Source organism: Heterocephalus glaber, unplaced genomic scaffold (genome assembly GCF_053883595.1).
Source record: "Heterocephalus glaber isolate CG9 unplaced genomic scaffold, H.glaber_assembly_v1.0 deba00001600, whole genome shotgun sequence".
NCBI classification, from domain to species: Eukaryota; Metazoa; Chordata; class Mammalia; order Rodentia; family Bathyergidae; genus Heterocephalus; species Heterocephalus glaber.
In genome coordinates this window covers 18,867,677-18,885,945 of record NW_028258372.1, presented here as the reverse complement: position 1 = coordinate 18,885,945, position 18,269 = coordinate 18,867,677, and the positions used below count along the sequence as shown (strand labels likewise).

Sequence of the window (18,269 nt, the reverse complement as noted above, 5' to 3'; positions counted from 1 at the left end):
CCCTCAAGGCAAGAAGAGCTTAGAGTGACGTATTCTAAGCCCTAAAGGAAAACATCCCCCAACCCAGATTGATGTACCCTGCAAAACTATCTTTCAAAATTGATGGAGAAATAAGATACTTTCATGATAAAGAGCACCTCAGGAACTTCGTGAATACCAAACCAGCACTCCAAAAAATTTTAGACAATATCCTAGGAAAAGACAATGAGGATCACAACCCCAGGAAACCCAGCAGAATGAATCCATTGGGCGTGACAAATTAAACACAAAGGGGGAGATTCCAACAAAAAGAAAAAGTCATGACAAGGCTTTTACAACTTTTAACTTCATCTCCCTAATGAGTGTAGAATTCAATCTTGTTATTGTACTGATTAGTATTTTTCTGATTCTAGTGTTGCACGCCTTTCCTTGTGCTGTACTGGCTATTTATCAGCTTCTTGTGTCTACTTTTTAATTGGGTTGTCTATTAATGAACTGTAAGAGTTCTTTATAGATTCTGGTCATAGGTTATATGCATTGTAAATATGGTCTGTTTAAGGACTACTTTTCATTTTAACGATGTCATTTAAAGTTCTAAATTTTGATGGAATCTCATTTATCAATTTTTTTCTTTTGTAGTCATGTTTTTTGCATCCTAGGAAGTTCTTGCCTACCCTAATTCATAAACATTTTCCCTTATATTTTCTTCTTAAAGTTTTATAGTTTTAGTCTTTCATATTTAGGTTCATAGATCCTTTCAAGTTATTTTTATGTGTGGAAATAAAGGGTTGAGGTTAATTTTTTATATACAGATACCAGGTGTTTTAGTGCCATTTGCTGAAAACACTTATCTGTTCTGCTGGTCTTGAATTGAGTTTCTATTCTGTAAAATGTTAATGTTAAATAATCTTTCAAAACTCAGTGGACCATATATGTGTGGTTCTATTTCTAGATTCTCTGTTTTATTCCAATGATCTATATGTCTTTCCTTACACCAACACTGCCTTGATTACTGTAGCTTTAGAAGAAGTCTTAAAATTAGGTACTAAACATCTTCCAACACTGTTTTTTTTTCTTTTTCTTTTTACTTTTCTATGTCCTTTGTACTCCTACATAACTTTGAAATTTCAATATCCAGTTCTTCATTTATAGCAAGTATACATAGATCTAAATTTTTATATATACCTTGTGTTTTCTAATCCTGCTAAATTCAAATGTAAGTTCTAGGGGCTCCTAGAGATTTCTTAGTATTTTCTCTGTAGATGATCATTTCATCTACATATAAAGATTTTGCTTCTACCTTGCCAATCCTATCCTAATTGTGTCATTTTATTGCCAGACTATTTTGGTTTAGGCCTGTGTTTCAAAATTTAATGGACAGATGAAGGGTAGGCATATCTGTCCTTGTTCCCCACCTTAGGGAGAAAGCATTGTATCTTCTCCATTCATATAAGGCATTTTTGCTGGACGTATGGAGTACATGTCTTTTATCTGTTGAGAAGGTTCTGTTCTACTTCTAGTCTCCTGATAGCTTTTACCATGAACAGCTGTAGAATTTAGTCCAATACTTTTTCTCCAACTAGTGACAGGATCATATGGCTTTTTCCTTTCCTCTGTTAAAATGATGACATTTGGGGGTGGATCTTCCTTCCAGTGCTGAACCAACACTGCCATCCATATAACAAAACCACTTTCTACATACTGCCAGATCTGACTTCTAATAGTTTGTTTTGTTAAACAAATTTCTACCTATGGTCATACTTTTTTCTGCTATTATCTTTATCCTGTTTTAGTATTAGCACAATGTTGATTTCTTAAAATGAGGGGAGAAGTGTTCCTTCTTTTTTCTGCTTTAAATGTTTGATATAATTTATCAGTTAAAATGTTATATGAGCCTGTTTTTGTCATATAGGTAGGTTTTCAAGCTAGGAATATACTTTCTTTAATAGGTGCTATTCAAATTTTACATTTCCTCCAGAGTAAGCTTCATTAATTTGTCTTCCAAGGTATTTCTTAGAAGTTGTCAAATTTATTTCAAAACAGATTTTTGAAATATGCTTTCCATATCCTTTTAAATTCTGTAAAATCTGTGGTAATGTCTCCTGGATCTTGATATTGTAATTTTTAAAATGTATAATTGATATTGTGTGATGGGAAGAAAAGATCTAAAGGAGCAGGGGAAGTAGGAGGGTAGGGGAGAGGAAAGAAGGGAAAAGAAAATATATGAGAAAAGGAAAAAAATGGAAACAAAGTCTTTGCAAATAGGGAAGGGTGGAGGGGGTGGAGGGAGGGCAGGGGAAGGGGAAATAAATAAGAACCAAGATACTCATATAAAGGTACAAGATCCCAATGATGAAAGTAACTGTATTTTATACCTAAAATGTACCAATAAACTTAATGGGAAAAAAGAAAGAGAGATTTTGTTTAGCTCGTATTGGAACACATACTGGTACCTGAATCTTCAAGCTTTAGGTGTTCATTATCCATACTGTCTTGCTGTTGTAAGGATTTCAATTTCTCAAGAATCAGATTTTTGATCTTATCCTTTTATGTAAAGTTATTTTACACAGTTCCAGATTACTACTTATGTTACACTTAATACCTTTCCGCTGTCTAGAGCACCTATCTCTAAAGTATCATCTATAATATAGCACTACCATGTGAGAAGATGCAACTTCTGTTTATTCATATATAACCCTTTTAAATATTTTATGTATGTATGTATGTTGTAATGTACATAACATAGATTAGTAAAACCGTATCTTTAGGGGCCGGGGATTTAGTTCAGTGGTTTCGCTGCCTGCTGTGCAAGTGCAAGGATCCGAGTTCGATCCCTGGTACCAAAAAACCAAAACAGTATCTTTATTTTATTTTCTTTTGGTTTTTTTGAGACAGGGTCTCCCTTTGTAAAGTTCAGTCTGGCCCTGAACTCAATGTGTACCCCAGGATGGCCTCAAACTCTGGGCAATCCTCCTGCCTTAGCCTCCTAAGTGCTGGTATTACAGACATATGCCACCATGCTGGGCTCAACAGTATCTTTTTATTGAAAAATTTTGAGACCTTTGTTCTATGACATTTTGTTAGGCATCATAATTCCTTTGAAACCTAGTAAATAATCAGGTGATTTAATGAGTACAGAATCAGAATAAAGTGAGTTAAATTCAAAGGGACATTTCTGGAAAAACCTTACATATAATTCCTGTTAGAGTGCCAAATTTCTACCCTAATAACTGATATACCTATTAGAGATAATGTACCCATTTATTGAACAACAGTGAATTTCTTAGTCATTTTCTCTTGCTGGAAACACAATGCCACAGGCTGGGTAACTTTTCAAGAAAAGTTTATTTTGGCTCACTGTTTTGGGGGTCCAAGTTCATGAGGCCCCATCTGTTGATGACCCTTTCTTGCTGGTAGAGTTCAGAGGCAATGGAGAGCATCACATGGAAAGAAATAGGAAACGTATGTGTAGTGTATGTGTCTTTTGATATCTCCCTGTTTTTATAAAGCCACTAGAATTGTTAAGTCATGGGGGCTATATCCTAATAACCTTACTTAATTCTCATTACCTTCCTAAGTCCCCACCTCTAAACACCATAGTTGGATTAATTTTCCACCCTTTGAATACTTGACAATGGAGGTGAATCGTCAATGTAGGTTTTAGAAGGGACAAATCATAATCAGTAATAACTCACAGTAGAGATTAATCTGCTACATGAGTTTTGGAGGATACAAACTATGTTCAAATCATAGCAATGGTTAAAATTTTTACTCTAACTTTATCTCATATAAAAATATAAAATTATTCTATATTTAATATCTATATTCATGCTATTAATATGTTTTATTAAATTAGATAAGGTATTAATTTTCTATCAGCCATGATCTTTTTTTGGGTACCAGGGATCAAACTCCGTACCTTGTGCCTACGAGGCAGGCGGCAGAACCACTGAGCTAAATCCCCGGCCCAATCAGCCATGCTTTTTGAGAATATACCCTCATCCCTAGGCCAAGACTTTGAAAATACTGTTATCTTAATATTAGCATAGTCATAAAACAAATACTAGTAGGGGTTAGCCTAAGGATGAAGTTTCATGACTTTGCTAGTTTCTTTCTCAGAGGGTAATTTTTTTTCTTTCTAGCTTGTCTATAACTTCTGGAAGCATCTTACTCAGGTATCCTTCTTCAGGAGCCCCCTAAAATGGGGCTGATTGTTCTTTTTTATGGAACAGTGGGAGTTGGGAGATGGAGAGAGGTAAGAAGAGGCAGTAAGAAGGACTGCCAAAAGATAAGTAGCTAAGTACAACATTCTTTTAATTATCATTATTCTTCTAAATTAGGATGTCTAAAAATTTTGTGTTAAATTGTCTTCTAATCATCCAGTATTTTATAGAACATTCTGTCTTTCATTCCTTTTTCTTCTTAATCAGTCTGTTTCTTGACTTCTTGCTTATTCATTGAAAATTTACTCCTGTCTCCCAATCTAAATCTGTGTTAATTTTTTTTATAACCCGGAGATCTTGATTGTTCTTGTGGACTTTTTCTTTTTGGAGACAGGGTCTTGTTATGCAGTCCAGGATGACCTTGAACTCACTGTGTAGTGCAAGCTGGCCTCAACCTTGTGGCAATACTCCTGCCTCATTCTCCCAAGTGCTGGGATTACAGGCATGAGCCAACATGCCTGGCTAGGGACAGTCCATTTATAATTCCACTCTACTTTGGTCAGATACTCCCATGGCCATACTCATCACCCAAAATTGCTCTCCTCTAAAATATTAAATCCTAATATAAGAGTCTGTGACCATATCTCCTAGCTCTTAAGCTTTTTACTCCCTTACTCCTTTAACATATGCTTTCCCATCTTACAGAGTTCAAGTTCTTTAATTCCTGCATTTTATTCTAGTGGATCATATTCCTCCCAGAATTCCTTCTCATCAGTCATTTTAAACATTTTATCCTCTGTGCTTTTCATCCCTGTACCTCATTGCTTTATATTACATCTGGCTAGCAAAACTCAACAATTTTAGCCTTTACCTTCTTCATGCCTATCCCCAGGACAGCCTAAAACAACAGCAGAATAAATTGGAACCACTATAAATTTATTGTTGCACCCTCAACTCTGTCTTCAAAACTGCCTATGGTTCCTAATGAGTGTTCTTTTCCATGATTCAGAGTTCATTTATAAACCTTATGCCATTCTCAAATGATTTTTTTTTCTTTTTTGCCAGTACTGAGGATCGAATCCATGGCTTCATGCATGTAAGGCAGATGCTTTAACATTGAACTACCCTCCCCAACCCCTTTTCCTAGTTCTTAACAGTACTGTCTTCTGCATCATGCTCATTATACTCCCTACTTTACAAATAAAAATAAAGGCCTTCAACTCCCCAAAACTTATAGATATTCTCATCCTCATTTATTTTCCTCCAGTCTTTTTTTTTTTTTTTTTTTGGTACCAGGGATTGAACTCAGGACCTTGCGCTTGCGAGCCAGGCACCAGAACCATTGATCCAGTCTTTTTTTTTTTAATATAGGGTGTCATTAAGTTGCCCAGGCTGACCTGATTCTCCTGCCTCAGCCTCCTGAGTAGCTGGGATTACAGGCATGTGCAACCACATCTGGATTTCCCTATCTATGTAGAAGTGATGTCCCTCTCCATTTTATGGCAAATCTACAACTACTGAATAAATCCCAACTCTTAGAGTTGCTTTGCTTCAGTAATGATTGCAATGAGAATAATTGAATAAACATATTTAAATTCCCTTTTTACTGGTTTGGTCTTCTTAGCAAGTCATTCCCTTCAGACTATAAACAAGCAACCAGATTTTTAAACTGTATTATCCTCCTCCTTCTTCTAGGCAAAGGGAATAGTTTATGTAAAGATAAGGCCATGAAAGAGTATAAATTCATGCCTTTTACACTAGTTCATAAGCACCTGTAAGCCAGAGACAAAATAAAAGTATTACTCGAAGCCACACAAATGAATAATTTCCTACAAGTAAAAATTGTGCAGGAGAAATAGCAATGTTCCAAGGACAAAGATAATTTCCACAATTAAGAGGTAGAAAGTTAAGGAAGAACTAGCAACGTAGACATAAAGAAGGCAACCATTAGAGGAGGAGGAAGAGAATGAAAGAGGAAGACATACGCATTAGAAGCATGTTTGGATTAAAGGCTGTTAGATATGAGCTGAGTCTATAAATGAAAAATGTGTAAGATCAAGTTTATTTGCATTTCTCTTCACTGTGATAGGTTTTGGAAGATTGCATGGTCCCAGTTCTAAATGGGTGATTATATCATAAAGAATAAATAATGCTTCTTGGTTTACAAAAAAAATCTATTAGCAGTATATAATTATTATATTTTGAGTTAAATTTTTACATTTTGAGTTACAGTAAAAACCCTGTACTATCACCCAGTATATATATATATATATATATATATATATGGATGGATGTTTTATATATGTTTATATACATCTGTATATGTGAATATGTAATATATTTAAATATTTCTATGAGATAATACTATTACTACTTGCAATATATTCCATTTTATACTTTTCTACTTATATATTTATTTTTTTTGGTACTGGAGATTGAACTCGGGTCCTTATGCTTGTGAGACAGGCGGCAGAACCACTGAGCTAAATAATAATAATAATAATAATAATAATAATTTTAGGCTAGCTATTAAAAATTTGGGTGCTGATTTAATGCCTTTGTTTATTGGCAGGGCCACTGGGGCATGTCTCTTGAAGTCACTCAGATTAGGTACATATTGATAGGCTGACTTTTTTGCCAGGTCAGGAAGTGATGGGTAATATGAAGACATGATTGACAGAAATAGAATTTGGCACTTGCTCTAAATGGTATCATTTCTCTGCTTATTTAGCTCCCTTCTCCACAGCATATTGTCTTGTAGACTATGATCCTCAGGCACTAGGACACATGAAAAACTAAATAATACAGGGGTGAGTTAAGTATATTAACTCACTTCCACCTACTTGCATCTCACAAAATATTTAAGTCAGGTAAAATTAGTTAATTTTTAAGTTACATATATTCTTGGCTGAAACCTTTAAATGCCTGAAACAAATTGTTTTATTGTCTAGATCTCATCATACCAAAAACAGCCACACAAACAAAGCGGATTGCAAATACCAATTCTATTATCTGGTAATTACATTTTAAACCTTTTTTTTTTTTTAGATGTTTACTATTTAATCTTTCTAGGCCTTCATCCCCTTGCCTGTAAAATGAGCAAATTGATTCCAGGCCCTCTAGGATTCCAATTGTTAGGAGTCACAAGCTATTTTCAGTGTTCAGATAACCAGATGTAAGTTATTTTATTGCTTTTTATTTTTTGTTATATGCTTTTGGCTAATAAGAAATAAGCATTTATTTAACTTAATAGATAAAATCTTTCAATATTTGAAGACCATGGGAGAAGAGAGGAATTTTGAAAAGGAGAGGATCCTTTGTAGTAGAAACACTACTAATATGTGACCTAGAAGTCCCCTAGATCTCTTCAGTATTTGAGATGTACATATTTAAGTGTTAAGAATTTCAGATGTAAGCAATGTAAAAATTGCATGTAATATAATGAGATTAACTATCTTGAATCATCTGTGATGGATCAAAAGTGTTATAAACTTAACTTTATATTTCAAATAACATTGAGGTCCATAAATGAATCTGCAAGATGGTAACGAATAATGAAAAGACAGATAAACAAAAATATTTTCAGGCACTATCTTCTAAAGAATTCTTCAATTACATAACAATATATTTAATAGCTTTGCTGTTCTGCAAATAGCTTGTAATTCTGAAACAACTTTTTTCTAAAAGTAAACAGTAGATAAGTTTGATGGGGAAAACAGTCTTAACAAAAATTTAGCTCTTTGAGGGACACATAGATGCTTTGAAAGTTCTTGAAAATTTTTGTCAGATATATTGTATGAAATCTATGACATTGAAGTATGTTATTAAAATATTGATCTGTTCTCTTATTCATGGTGTTTTGGTTTACTAGCATTAGAAATTGAAATTTATTGCAAAAATAGGCTATTTTCATCAGTATTTGTAAAATTATGTAGAATGTTTATTTTTATAAGTATATTTATAGATCTTCATTCATAGATCAAAGTACATTTCTATATACATATATAGCTTTTCCCCAGGTCTGTGCAGTTGCATACATATGAACCTTTTGGTAATCTGGCTGTAGAAAATTGAGGATTCATTGCAAAGTAGATTTGAACACTTGCTCAAAAGCAGTGTTTCTTGTCCTTTTAAGACTTTACAAGTTTATATCATAACTGTAGTAATAACTAAATATGATTCTTTCAAACTGCACATGCTCTGCCCTACCTCTACTCAAGAATTTTTTTTTTCTTGGTACCAGGGATCAAACTCAGGACCTCGTACTTGCCAGGCTCACGAATTTTTATATGCTTCTCGAGATAGGGAACCACTGTTTCTAGGAAGGGAATCACTAATTTAAACAAAATAGCAAAATATATCTGAAATTCTGATTTCTCCTCCATTTTTATATGGGAATGGATTATTAGAGAGAACTTTTTACTCATTTATTCAGCGAACATGAATTGATCATACTATCTGTGGTTAAGTTTCTCACCCTGTGACAAAGTTATGTTTTAGTAACCCATTGTAAATTGAAAATACCATAAATTTAAAATGGATTTATTTAATACACCTAATTGACCAAAAACACCTAGCCTTCCTTAAATGTGCTCAGGAAGGATGGATACCTGCAATACTTTGTGTTAGGCAAAGCCATGTAACACAAAACTTATTTTGTAATAAAGTCTTGAATCTTTTATAATTTATTGAAAATCTATATCCAAAAATATGTTGGCAACACTTTTGGTTATTTGCCTTTGTGATTGTACAATTACTTTAACCACTAAAATGTTCCTTTGCTTTTTGGTTTTGTGGTATAAGACCAAATGGCCATGTAGCAGTTTTGACTTCAAATTCAGGGGAACCATTATATTCCTCTGATAGAAGAATTTCTCCTTTTGAGAACTTATCAACAGACGGAGCTCACATTGTAGGTTGGGAAGCCAACATTGATTGAGTGGTTATTAGATTTGGAAAGAAGAACCACTCTCTCTCCTCATTCTTAGGCTTTATATTTTGGTTTTGATAGAGATAGAACTATACAATGGTATATGCTGTAAGATAGAACTCCATCTTTTTTACTTTTGTCTCCCAGCTCATTTTTACTAAACGTTTCTATTAGGCCCTCTATTTCTGAGTAGGTGGTGAGATTCTTTTATTCCATGTGAATAAGCCCATTGCTTTTTTGCCTTTGCTATGTAACGAGTTCCTTAATGAGAAACAAAACTATGTGGAATATCATGATAATGAATAAAGCATTTCAGGACATGGTAGTGCTAGCAGAAGTATTATGGACAGGGAAAACACATCCATATCAAAACTGCATTCATTCCAAAGAGCAGTCTCTGCCCTCTGTGTGATGGAAGGTATCCAGTGCACTCCACCTGCTCCTAGATGTCTGGCCAGTTCCAGTGGATAACATATCAGGGCAAGTCAGTGCTGGGTCTACTTGATAAATAGCTGCATTATTGGGTGTGTAGTTCAGTACCAGCATTATCAGATGTGTGGTAGCATACCAAGTGCTAGAGGCTGTATTGATTATCTCCAATGAAGGTACTATATCCAGAATAGCAGCTACCAGCAGAGAGAATACCTGGTTGAGTTTTCAATAATCCAGTCATTCTCCAGGATTCATCCAACTTTAACACATACAGCTACATTAAATGGTGATGTGATATTAGGTGTTACTGCCGGTAGTCAGTAGTCAGGTTCCAGTACTCACCTGCCCAGTATACAACACAGGCCTGAGAAAAAAATACACTAAGAGACAGAACTAAGAGAGAGAAAGCAGGGTGCCAGGATGACAAATGCTGGTGCAACCGCCCAAGGTGCTGGCCAGTCTCAGGCACTAACTTCTATTGGCAATCAGTTGGGGTAAAGGTGACATGTAGTTTCTATGGAAATTAATGTAAGCAAGGCTCATAAAGGACAAGACAAAGCATTCTCAAATTAGGAACAGAATAGACAAAATATATGATTGTAATTAGAACATTGTCCTTCAAGTCTGAAGGCTTTAGTTGTGGGAATGGAATTAGGGTGCATTACTCTGACCTCGGCACGTAGGCTTCAGCCAGACTAACTTCTATAAACAAACCAGTTGTGGGGTTAACTCTTTACAGCCTGCCTTGTGCATAATCAATATTACAGTCCTCTGCATGTTACCATCTATTTATCTTTCTGGTGGTGGCACTAACGTTTGCAATTTTTTCGTAATTATAGAAAGAGGAACTTCCACTTAATATTCCCTACCACAATGTTTCTTACCTCCGGGTCAGAATCAGTATAGATATTTTACTTATAGCCTAGCGTACCTATTCAAAGTTTATATTCTGGAAGTGAGAAAGTTTTCATAGAATGAGTCTATGGACCACTGGGTCCGCTTGTGAGTCAAACCTGGGCTAATAGTGTAGCTATCACCTGAACACCATAAATCTGCAGTTTGACTGCAGGACTGCAGTGGTGTTTGGAGTCTCCAGAAATTTGTTTCAATTCAGAGATACAGTGAGCATAATTCTAATGTGGCCTCCAAGATCCCTTCCCTCTAAGGTAATGTATTTTCTTACAGTTACAGTATTTAAGTCAAGCACTAGCCTAAGTCCTGCTGTGAGGAACTTGGCAAAGGTAATTATGGTCCTCAATTAGTTACCTTGAAGAAAAGGAAATTCACCCAGATGAACCCTCTCTAATCAGGTGAGCTCTTTTAAAGGGACTGAGCTATTTGCTAGAGAAAGAGATTCAAAGCAGAGAGGAACTTGCCACTTAGGAATTTCCCCATTGCTGACTCAAGATGAAGAGGGTAAGAGTGATCTATAGAAGCTAAAAACAGACCCCAAATGATATTCAGCAAGGAAATGGGCACTTGGTCTTATAGCTGCAAAAAACTGAATTCTGCCACAGTCACATGAGTGTAAAAGAGGAACCCAACCTCCAGATGGGAAAGAACTCCAGGTAACATCTTGGCTTTAGCTTTGTGAAAGCCTGATGGATAATCCAGCTGTCATACTTGAACTTCTTGTCTACAAACTATGAGCCAATAATGAGGTTTAAGTTACTGTTTGTGGTAATTTGTTATGCACAGGATAAAACTAATACAAAAGCCACTGTCTAGTAAGTCTGGCAGTTTCCCCAAATGCACAATCACCCTAGTAATGGCCACTAGGTTCTCAGAGGAAGGATTAGAGGGCAGTTTACAATATAGTGTTGTGGAAGTGCTACAAACACTAATAGAGAATAACTGTTACCCCTTCAATCACTGTGGCCTCTGAGTGTGTGTTTGAGCTTAGGTCTGGAAACTAAGTAGGAAGTTGTAACTCCTACTAAAATCAAGTGTTTGGCCACCAGACCTGGAATTTTTTTCAGTTACAGAAATCAAGCAGTATTCTAATAGGTTGCCCATTTATTTCATTCCTAAGAGTAACCACAATCAGTTTACCTTAGCTAAAATCTTAGGGGGCTAAAACATTTGATTACTGATTCACTCTGTTGCCTTTTATGATAAAAGACCCACCTTATATTGGTGGTTCAGTATATCATCTGCCCTTTCTGATCCAGGATCCTTTTTATTTGCACTGAAATTAGGGAACCCATCTCAATAGATACTTCTTCCATGACCATTCCTGGCTTGAAATGGAGAACAAACATAGAGCTTTTCAAAGATGCCTGTTCTCGCCTCACTAATCCATTTTCTGTATGTCTTAGTGAAGGAATTTTCTGGGCCTCCTAGAGCGGAGATTGTTGGTGTTGGAAATGAACGGAGAGAATGTAAGATTGGTTTCTAGAAGCTAAGTAGATCCCAGATGGATAGAGGCATGTGGATGAAATTAATTTAGAAAGAGGAATGAAAACCTGATTTTGGTTTTGAATACAATTTGAAATCACAGGATACAGGAAAAAATAAATAATTAAAAATAAAAATGAAAGTCATATAAATGATTAAGGATAGAGATGAATCTTGGAAGCATCCTATAAGGATGACTTCTCTAAGAGAAAGAAACCAGTGAATCATGAAGCAATGTCAGAAGAGACAAAAATATTTAAGATTAGGGGAAGAAGATAGTATAAAAATATGCAAAGCAAGGAAGGGGAGAACTTTAAGAAAAAAATGAGTCATAAATAATGCTTTATTATTATTGTGTAATTATTTTTATTATTTACTAAGGGTTATGTCCCTTGGCATTTTAAAAAGCCAAGATTTCACATTAGATTAAAATTTATTTTGGTCTTTACATTTCTCTACTGAGGTTGCCACCCAGGTGTATTACATAAAAGCACCTTCTCCAGCAATCTGGGACCAGCATCCATACAGTAAGCCCCATGGTCAGCCTTTTATTGCCCACATTAGCATTTTTTTGTATTTCGTTTAATCTTTTCAACCATGTGATAAGGGAGTTAGTATTGTCTCCATTTCAGCTATGAAGAATTTTTTAAAATACTCAACTAAATCATACTAGTTAATGAGGGATATGAACCTAAATTTGCCTAGTTCAAGTATACTAAGTTATAGACTCAAAAGAAAAGTTATTATTTTTAAATATAGTTTACCTTCCATATGAATGAGTCCTGCATCTGTGAATTCAATCAATTGCAGATTTAAAATATTTGAGAGAGCTGGGAGTGTACCTCAGTGATAGGGTACTTCCTTAGCATGTGTGAGCCTCTGGGTTCCATCCCCAGCACCGCACACATGGAAAAATGCATCTGTACTGAACAAGTACAGACTTCTCTTGTTGGTGTTCCTTAAACAATATAGCAACTATTTACATTGTATTAGGTATTATATGTAATCTAGAGGTATTTCAAATATATGGAAGGATGTGTATAGGTTATATGCAAATATAAGGGACTTGAACACCTGCATGTTTTGGGTCCTGGAACCACTCCCTTTTAACTACTAAAGGATAGCTATATTCAGGTATGTAGAACAGAAAGATAGATAGATAGAACGAACATATATGTATATAATCTTCAGATACACCTAATTTAACACATAGTTTGTGAGTTTTAGTCTCCTAGAACACCTATCTTGGAAGAATAATGAGGTGGTGTAGTGGGAAATACAACAGATTAAAAACCTAAAGGCCGAATTTTAATCCTGTTTCTGCACTAAACTTTATAACCAGAATCATAAACATTTCTTGGTAGCTTTTTAAAAGTGAAATTTTTACATATCATAAGATTCACTCTTTTAAAGTATATAATTTAGTGGTTTGAAACATATTCATAAGGTTTTACAACCATCTTCACTTTCTAATTCCAAAATATTTTCTTAATTCCCCCCAAATACCCTGTACCCATTAGCAGTCACTCTCCATTCCACTCCTCTTAGCCACTGAAAACCTCTTAATTTACTTTATATCTCTATGAATTACCCTATTATGGATATTTTGTATAAGTGGAATCATAGAATACAGGGTATGTCTGGCTTATTTTCCTTCACACATTGTTAAGATTCATTCATGTTGTAGCATTAATTACTATGTCTGCTTTTGCAAGGCTCATATCTTATGTGTGCACGCACATACTACATTTTGTTTATCCATTCATCAGTTGGTGGACACTTCAGTTACTTCCACCTTTTGGATATTGTGAATAAATGCTTTATATGTGTTTAAGATTTTGTGTGAATATGATTTCAGTTCTCTTAGATATATACCTAGAAGTAGATTTGCTGAATCATGATAACTGTTTAACCTTTTGAGAACTGCCAAACTTTTCCAAATTTCAGAGTGACTGTACTATTTTACATTTTCACTCTTAGTAACTCTTTACATTTTATTTCTTGATCTATAAAAAGAAAGGTACAATAACAGTTTTGTAGGGAGGTGAGATAGACGGAAATTGAGATGTTAATTAGAATATTTTTCCTATCTAGTTCTAAATACTACATGTAATATTTTGTTCCTAGAAAACCTCGGGAAATAAATTAGGTTAATTAGTAAAAACTCAAAGGTCAATGAGAGTTTCTTCCAGCATTTTTAATCTTACTGACTCAACAGTCATGGTTTTTTTTTCTTATAGAGAAGCTTGCAGAGGCTCAGCGCAGGTTTGCTACACTTCAGAATGAGCTTCAGTCATCACTGGATGCACAGAAAGAAAGCACTGGTGTTACTACACTGCGACAACGCAGAAAGCCAGTCTTCCACTTGTCCCACGAGGAACGTGTCCAACATAGGAATATTAAAGACCTTAAACTGGCCTTCAGCGAGTTCTACCTCAGTCTAATTCTGCTGCAGAACTACCAGGTACTTAGATTCTTACCCTGGAGAATGGCATTTTTAAGTAAATGAGAAATTCCAATAAATAGAATTACCTTGAGGTACCCTAATTAGTTGATCCAAAAAGGAAAGTCATTAACTATCCTTATTCTTGACGTTTTTGATGTCCTTATTGAGTAAAAACCATGTATTGGAAGTAGTAAAACAGTGTTAACAAAATTTTATTTTTGAAGATAAGTTTTCTAAAACCTTTTGACTTTAAGACTAACAGTTTGCTTCCTGTTTTTAAAGGCAGCTCTGGGAGTGGTAAGTAAAAAAAATAGTATGTGCTACCCTATTGTTGGATATAGAAGAGCTTTTATATTCTTCCTAACCACTAGCAAAATTTCCACAAAAGCAGTTGAACACTTAATGTTTCTGCTACAGACATTAATAAAACAAAAGAACAGCAATTGGACAATTTAACATTTCTGCAGCTAATACTAGTAAAATAAAAGATCTTTACTTTTCAGCTTGCAACTAAAAGAATCCTTTGAATTTAATTGTCCCCAGACTGCAATATAGCCATATAAAAAAAATTCTGAAGAAAGAAATTAGGTCACACCAGACGTGTGTTGAGACTGAAAATCTAGATTATTATATCACTGAATATTTTAAAAACTTGATGTGAAAAAATTGAACTTCCATGTATACTGAATTATGGAAAGATGGAGCATTCATTCATTTGTAATTCTTTATAAGTATGTTTATATAATTAAATGCTATAAAATTTAATTGAAAAACAAATATTTAGCCAGGTGTAGTAATGCATAGCTGTAATCTCAGCACTCTGCAGTGCTGAGGCAGGTGGATCACAAGTTTCAGCCCAGCCTGGGTCATGTAGCAAGACCCAGTCACAAAGTGAATATTTAACAGATTGAATATTCAAAATATTTAATATAGTGAATGTTTAAATAGGCATTTCTGCTCTTTAAAGAAATCTGGTTACTGTTTGCTTTCTATTTTATCCTTGTGATTTTTATTTCTGTGTGGTTAGGACCCCCAAAAATCATGCAACACAAGTATTACCCAGGGCTGTGTTAGAATTTTTTTTTAAAAAAGTAATTGAAGTCCTGTATCTGTATCAATCTAAGTTGTTAATGTATGAACTTATTTCCCTTTCATAAGTCTACTTTCTTTAGTGATTTAATATTTTATCAAAGAACCCAGGCGGAAAACAATTTAGTAGAAAAGGAATGATGTAAGATATATATATAATGATAAACTCCTTTTCTTTTAAATTTTATTCATGGCTTTGTTTTCCCCCTTTGGTGCTGAGGATTGAACCCAGAGCCTTTGCGTTGAGCTACATTTATTTTTTATTTTGAGACAAGGTCTTCTATTTGCAATCCTGCCTAAGCCTCCCACCTTGCTGGGATTACAGATATGCACTGTTGTGCTGGGCTTATCCATAACTTTATAATTTAATTTTTATTTTTAAATTCATACTTTATAATTTAATTTTGAAAAACAGTCCATTTCTTTAATGCTATAAAAACATTTACATTTTATAGTTTGCTAATTATACTTTTATGTTACAGGGAAATACCCTTGTTACATTCTATAAACTTTTAGCAACTTTTGTTTTGGGTTATTGTAAAAAGCTCTAAAAAGCTCCTTGGGAAGCAGAAATAATTGTTAATTATAAAATTTCTGCTCTATTCACTATTCTTTAGGGACCTTTATAAGAATACATACGTTTTGTTATTTTGTCAAGGATAAATTTTGTCTATGGCATTTCCAACATTAGCCTAGTAAATTTCACATAAATGAGAAAAAAAGGAATACATTTATTTTAAGAATGAAGAAAAATGAAAACTGAAAGAAATATAGTCATGATATATACACCCAAAGGAGAGTTTAAGATCATACATTAAAGTGTGAGGAAAAATTTGTAAACAAATAAGCAAAGCTTATTTCAGAGTGAGTGCTCAATGTTTTACTAATGGAGTTATATGATGAACAAAGCTATATGATGACCTTTGACTTACAGATCTAGCCTTACAAAGCGACAATTTTCTGCTTTTTCAAATAATAGGCAAACAACAACGGAACTTGAGAGTGTAGACAGTGCAGTATTTTAATATTGAAGCATGTGAGGAAAAGAGGGAACTCCTACCCATTATTAATCGAATCCAGTATGCATGATTACTTTTCTTTACTGACTCTTCCTTACACTCCTGTCCCGAAACTGAGATGAAAGAAAAAATTTTTTTAAAAAGTTAAAAAAACTAGATAATTTTTCATTGTGGTTGTTTATAAGCTTGCCTGGTAGAAAGGAAAAGGCACCAGTCCTTCAACAAGCAAAAAACTAAATAATTGTATTCAGTAAATGATAATATCAAAACATTTTCTGAAAATATTCTTTTGGCCAAAGCAGCCAAATAATACAAAAACTGTTTTGAGGACAGTTATACATAGAAAAATGAAAATAAAAATGTTTTGCCTTAGGACTTCACATTTATTGGGAGAGAAATAATAGAACTTGTAGTTCAGGGTCTCTGTGTTGCTAATACTATATTACCTAGAAAAGAATAAATGAAATAAGACAGAAGAGTCTTGTCCTCTTAGTATGAATGCTTTTATGAAAACATTGCCGTCTCCCTAGGTACTAGTCTTTGTCCAGTAAGCTCTGTCAATATGTAGTGCTCATTATTTCTCATTTTCTTTGATGATGGTAAAAATTATAGTTGAATTTCTCATTTCTTTCCATAGAATCTGAATTTTACAGGGTTTCGAAAAATCCTTAAAAAGCATGACAAGATCCTGGAAACATCTCGTGGAGCAGATTGGCGAGTTGCTCATGTAGAAGTGGCCCCATTTTATACATGCAAGAAAATCAACCAACTCATCTCTGAAACTGAGGTACAGTAACCCTACTCATTTATCACATAGTTTTAATAACATTCATGTCTTATTTTAAAGAAATAATTCTACATTTCCATTCTATTTTTGTAAATAGTTGCTAGCTTTGAATACATCTACTCTTATTCATGATTTTTTCTTTTGCTGTATTTACCAAGAGGTTATCAGAATATAACATATAATATATATTATATATAATACATATAACATTACATATACATATATATAATGATACAGAATTATTTATATCTCATGTTTATAGAGTAATTTGTCAGAATTTGATAACTTGTCTTTCTAGGCTGTAGTAACCAATGAACTTGAAGATGGTGACAGACAGAAGGCTATGAAGCGTTTACGTGTCCCCCCTTTAGGAGCTGCTCAGGTTAGTATTTCTTTCCACTTGTTTGTTTGCTTATTTAATCAACATAGTCTGGTTGTTTGCCGGCTATGCTACCTTAAAAAAGTTTCAGCCAAAGTTTATAAGTAGTTGCTATTATTGTTATTCTAGTTTTTGAAAAAATAGATGCAAGAAAAATTAGAAATCATACACTTTTCTGTGTGGCATGGTGGCACACACTTGTAATCCCAGCATTTGGGAGGCTGAGGCAGGAGAATTGCTACAGGTTCAAGGCCACTGTGGGCTACATAGTTCAAGGACAGCTTGAACTACATAGCAAGTCTCTGTCCTGAAACAAAACAAAACAAAAAATCACAAATAGTGTTGTTTATAATACTTTCAGATTATGAAATGTTTAGGAATAATTCTGACAAAAGTTGTGAAAGACCTTTACATTGAAAACTGTAAGCCAACTTTAAAATTTACATGGAAATGCAAGGGACCTAGACTAGCCAACACAGCTTGGAAACAACTAAATTTAAAAATTAACATTATCCAATAGCAGAACTTATTATTAAAGCTACAGTAATCATGACAGTGTAGTATCAGTATAATAATAGGCAGATATTTCAGTGGAACAAAATAAATTAAAAGCAATTAATTTGTATATGGGCAACTAATTTTCAATAC

General features: G+C 34.2%; 1 protein-coding gene across 4 annotated transcripts in view; it reads left to right on the top strand.

Moving 5' to 3' along the window:
- Xpr1 (xenotropic and polytropic retrovirus receptor 1) overlaps nucleotides 1–18,269 on the top strand; it is a 193,932-nt gene that overhangs the window by 107,653 nt on the left and 68,010 nt on the right. For all 4 annotated transcript variants that reach the window (XM_021265336.2, XM_021265335.2, XM_087194403.1 and 1 more), the window contains 3 exons: nucleotides 14,142–14,365; nucleotides 17,093–17,242; nucleotides 17,541–17,624. In XM_021265336.2, coding sequence (XP_021120995.1) covers nucleotides 14,142–14,365; nucleotides 17,093–17,242; nucleotides 17,541–17,624 — 458 coding nt within the window. The remainder of the gene's footprint in view (nucleotides 1–14,141; nucleotides 14,366–17,092; nucleotides 17,243–17,540; nucleotides 17,625–18,269) is intronic.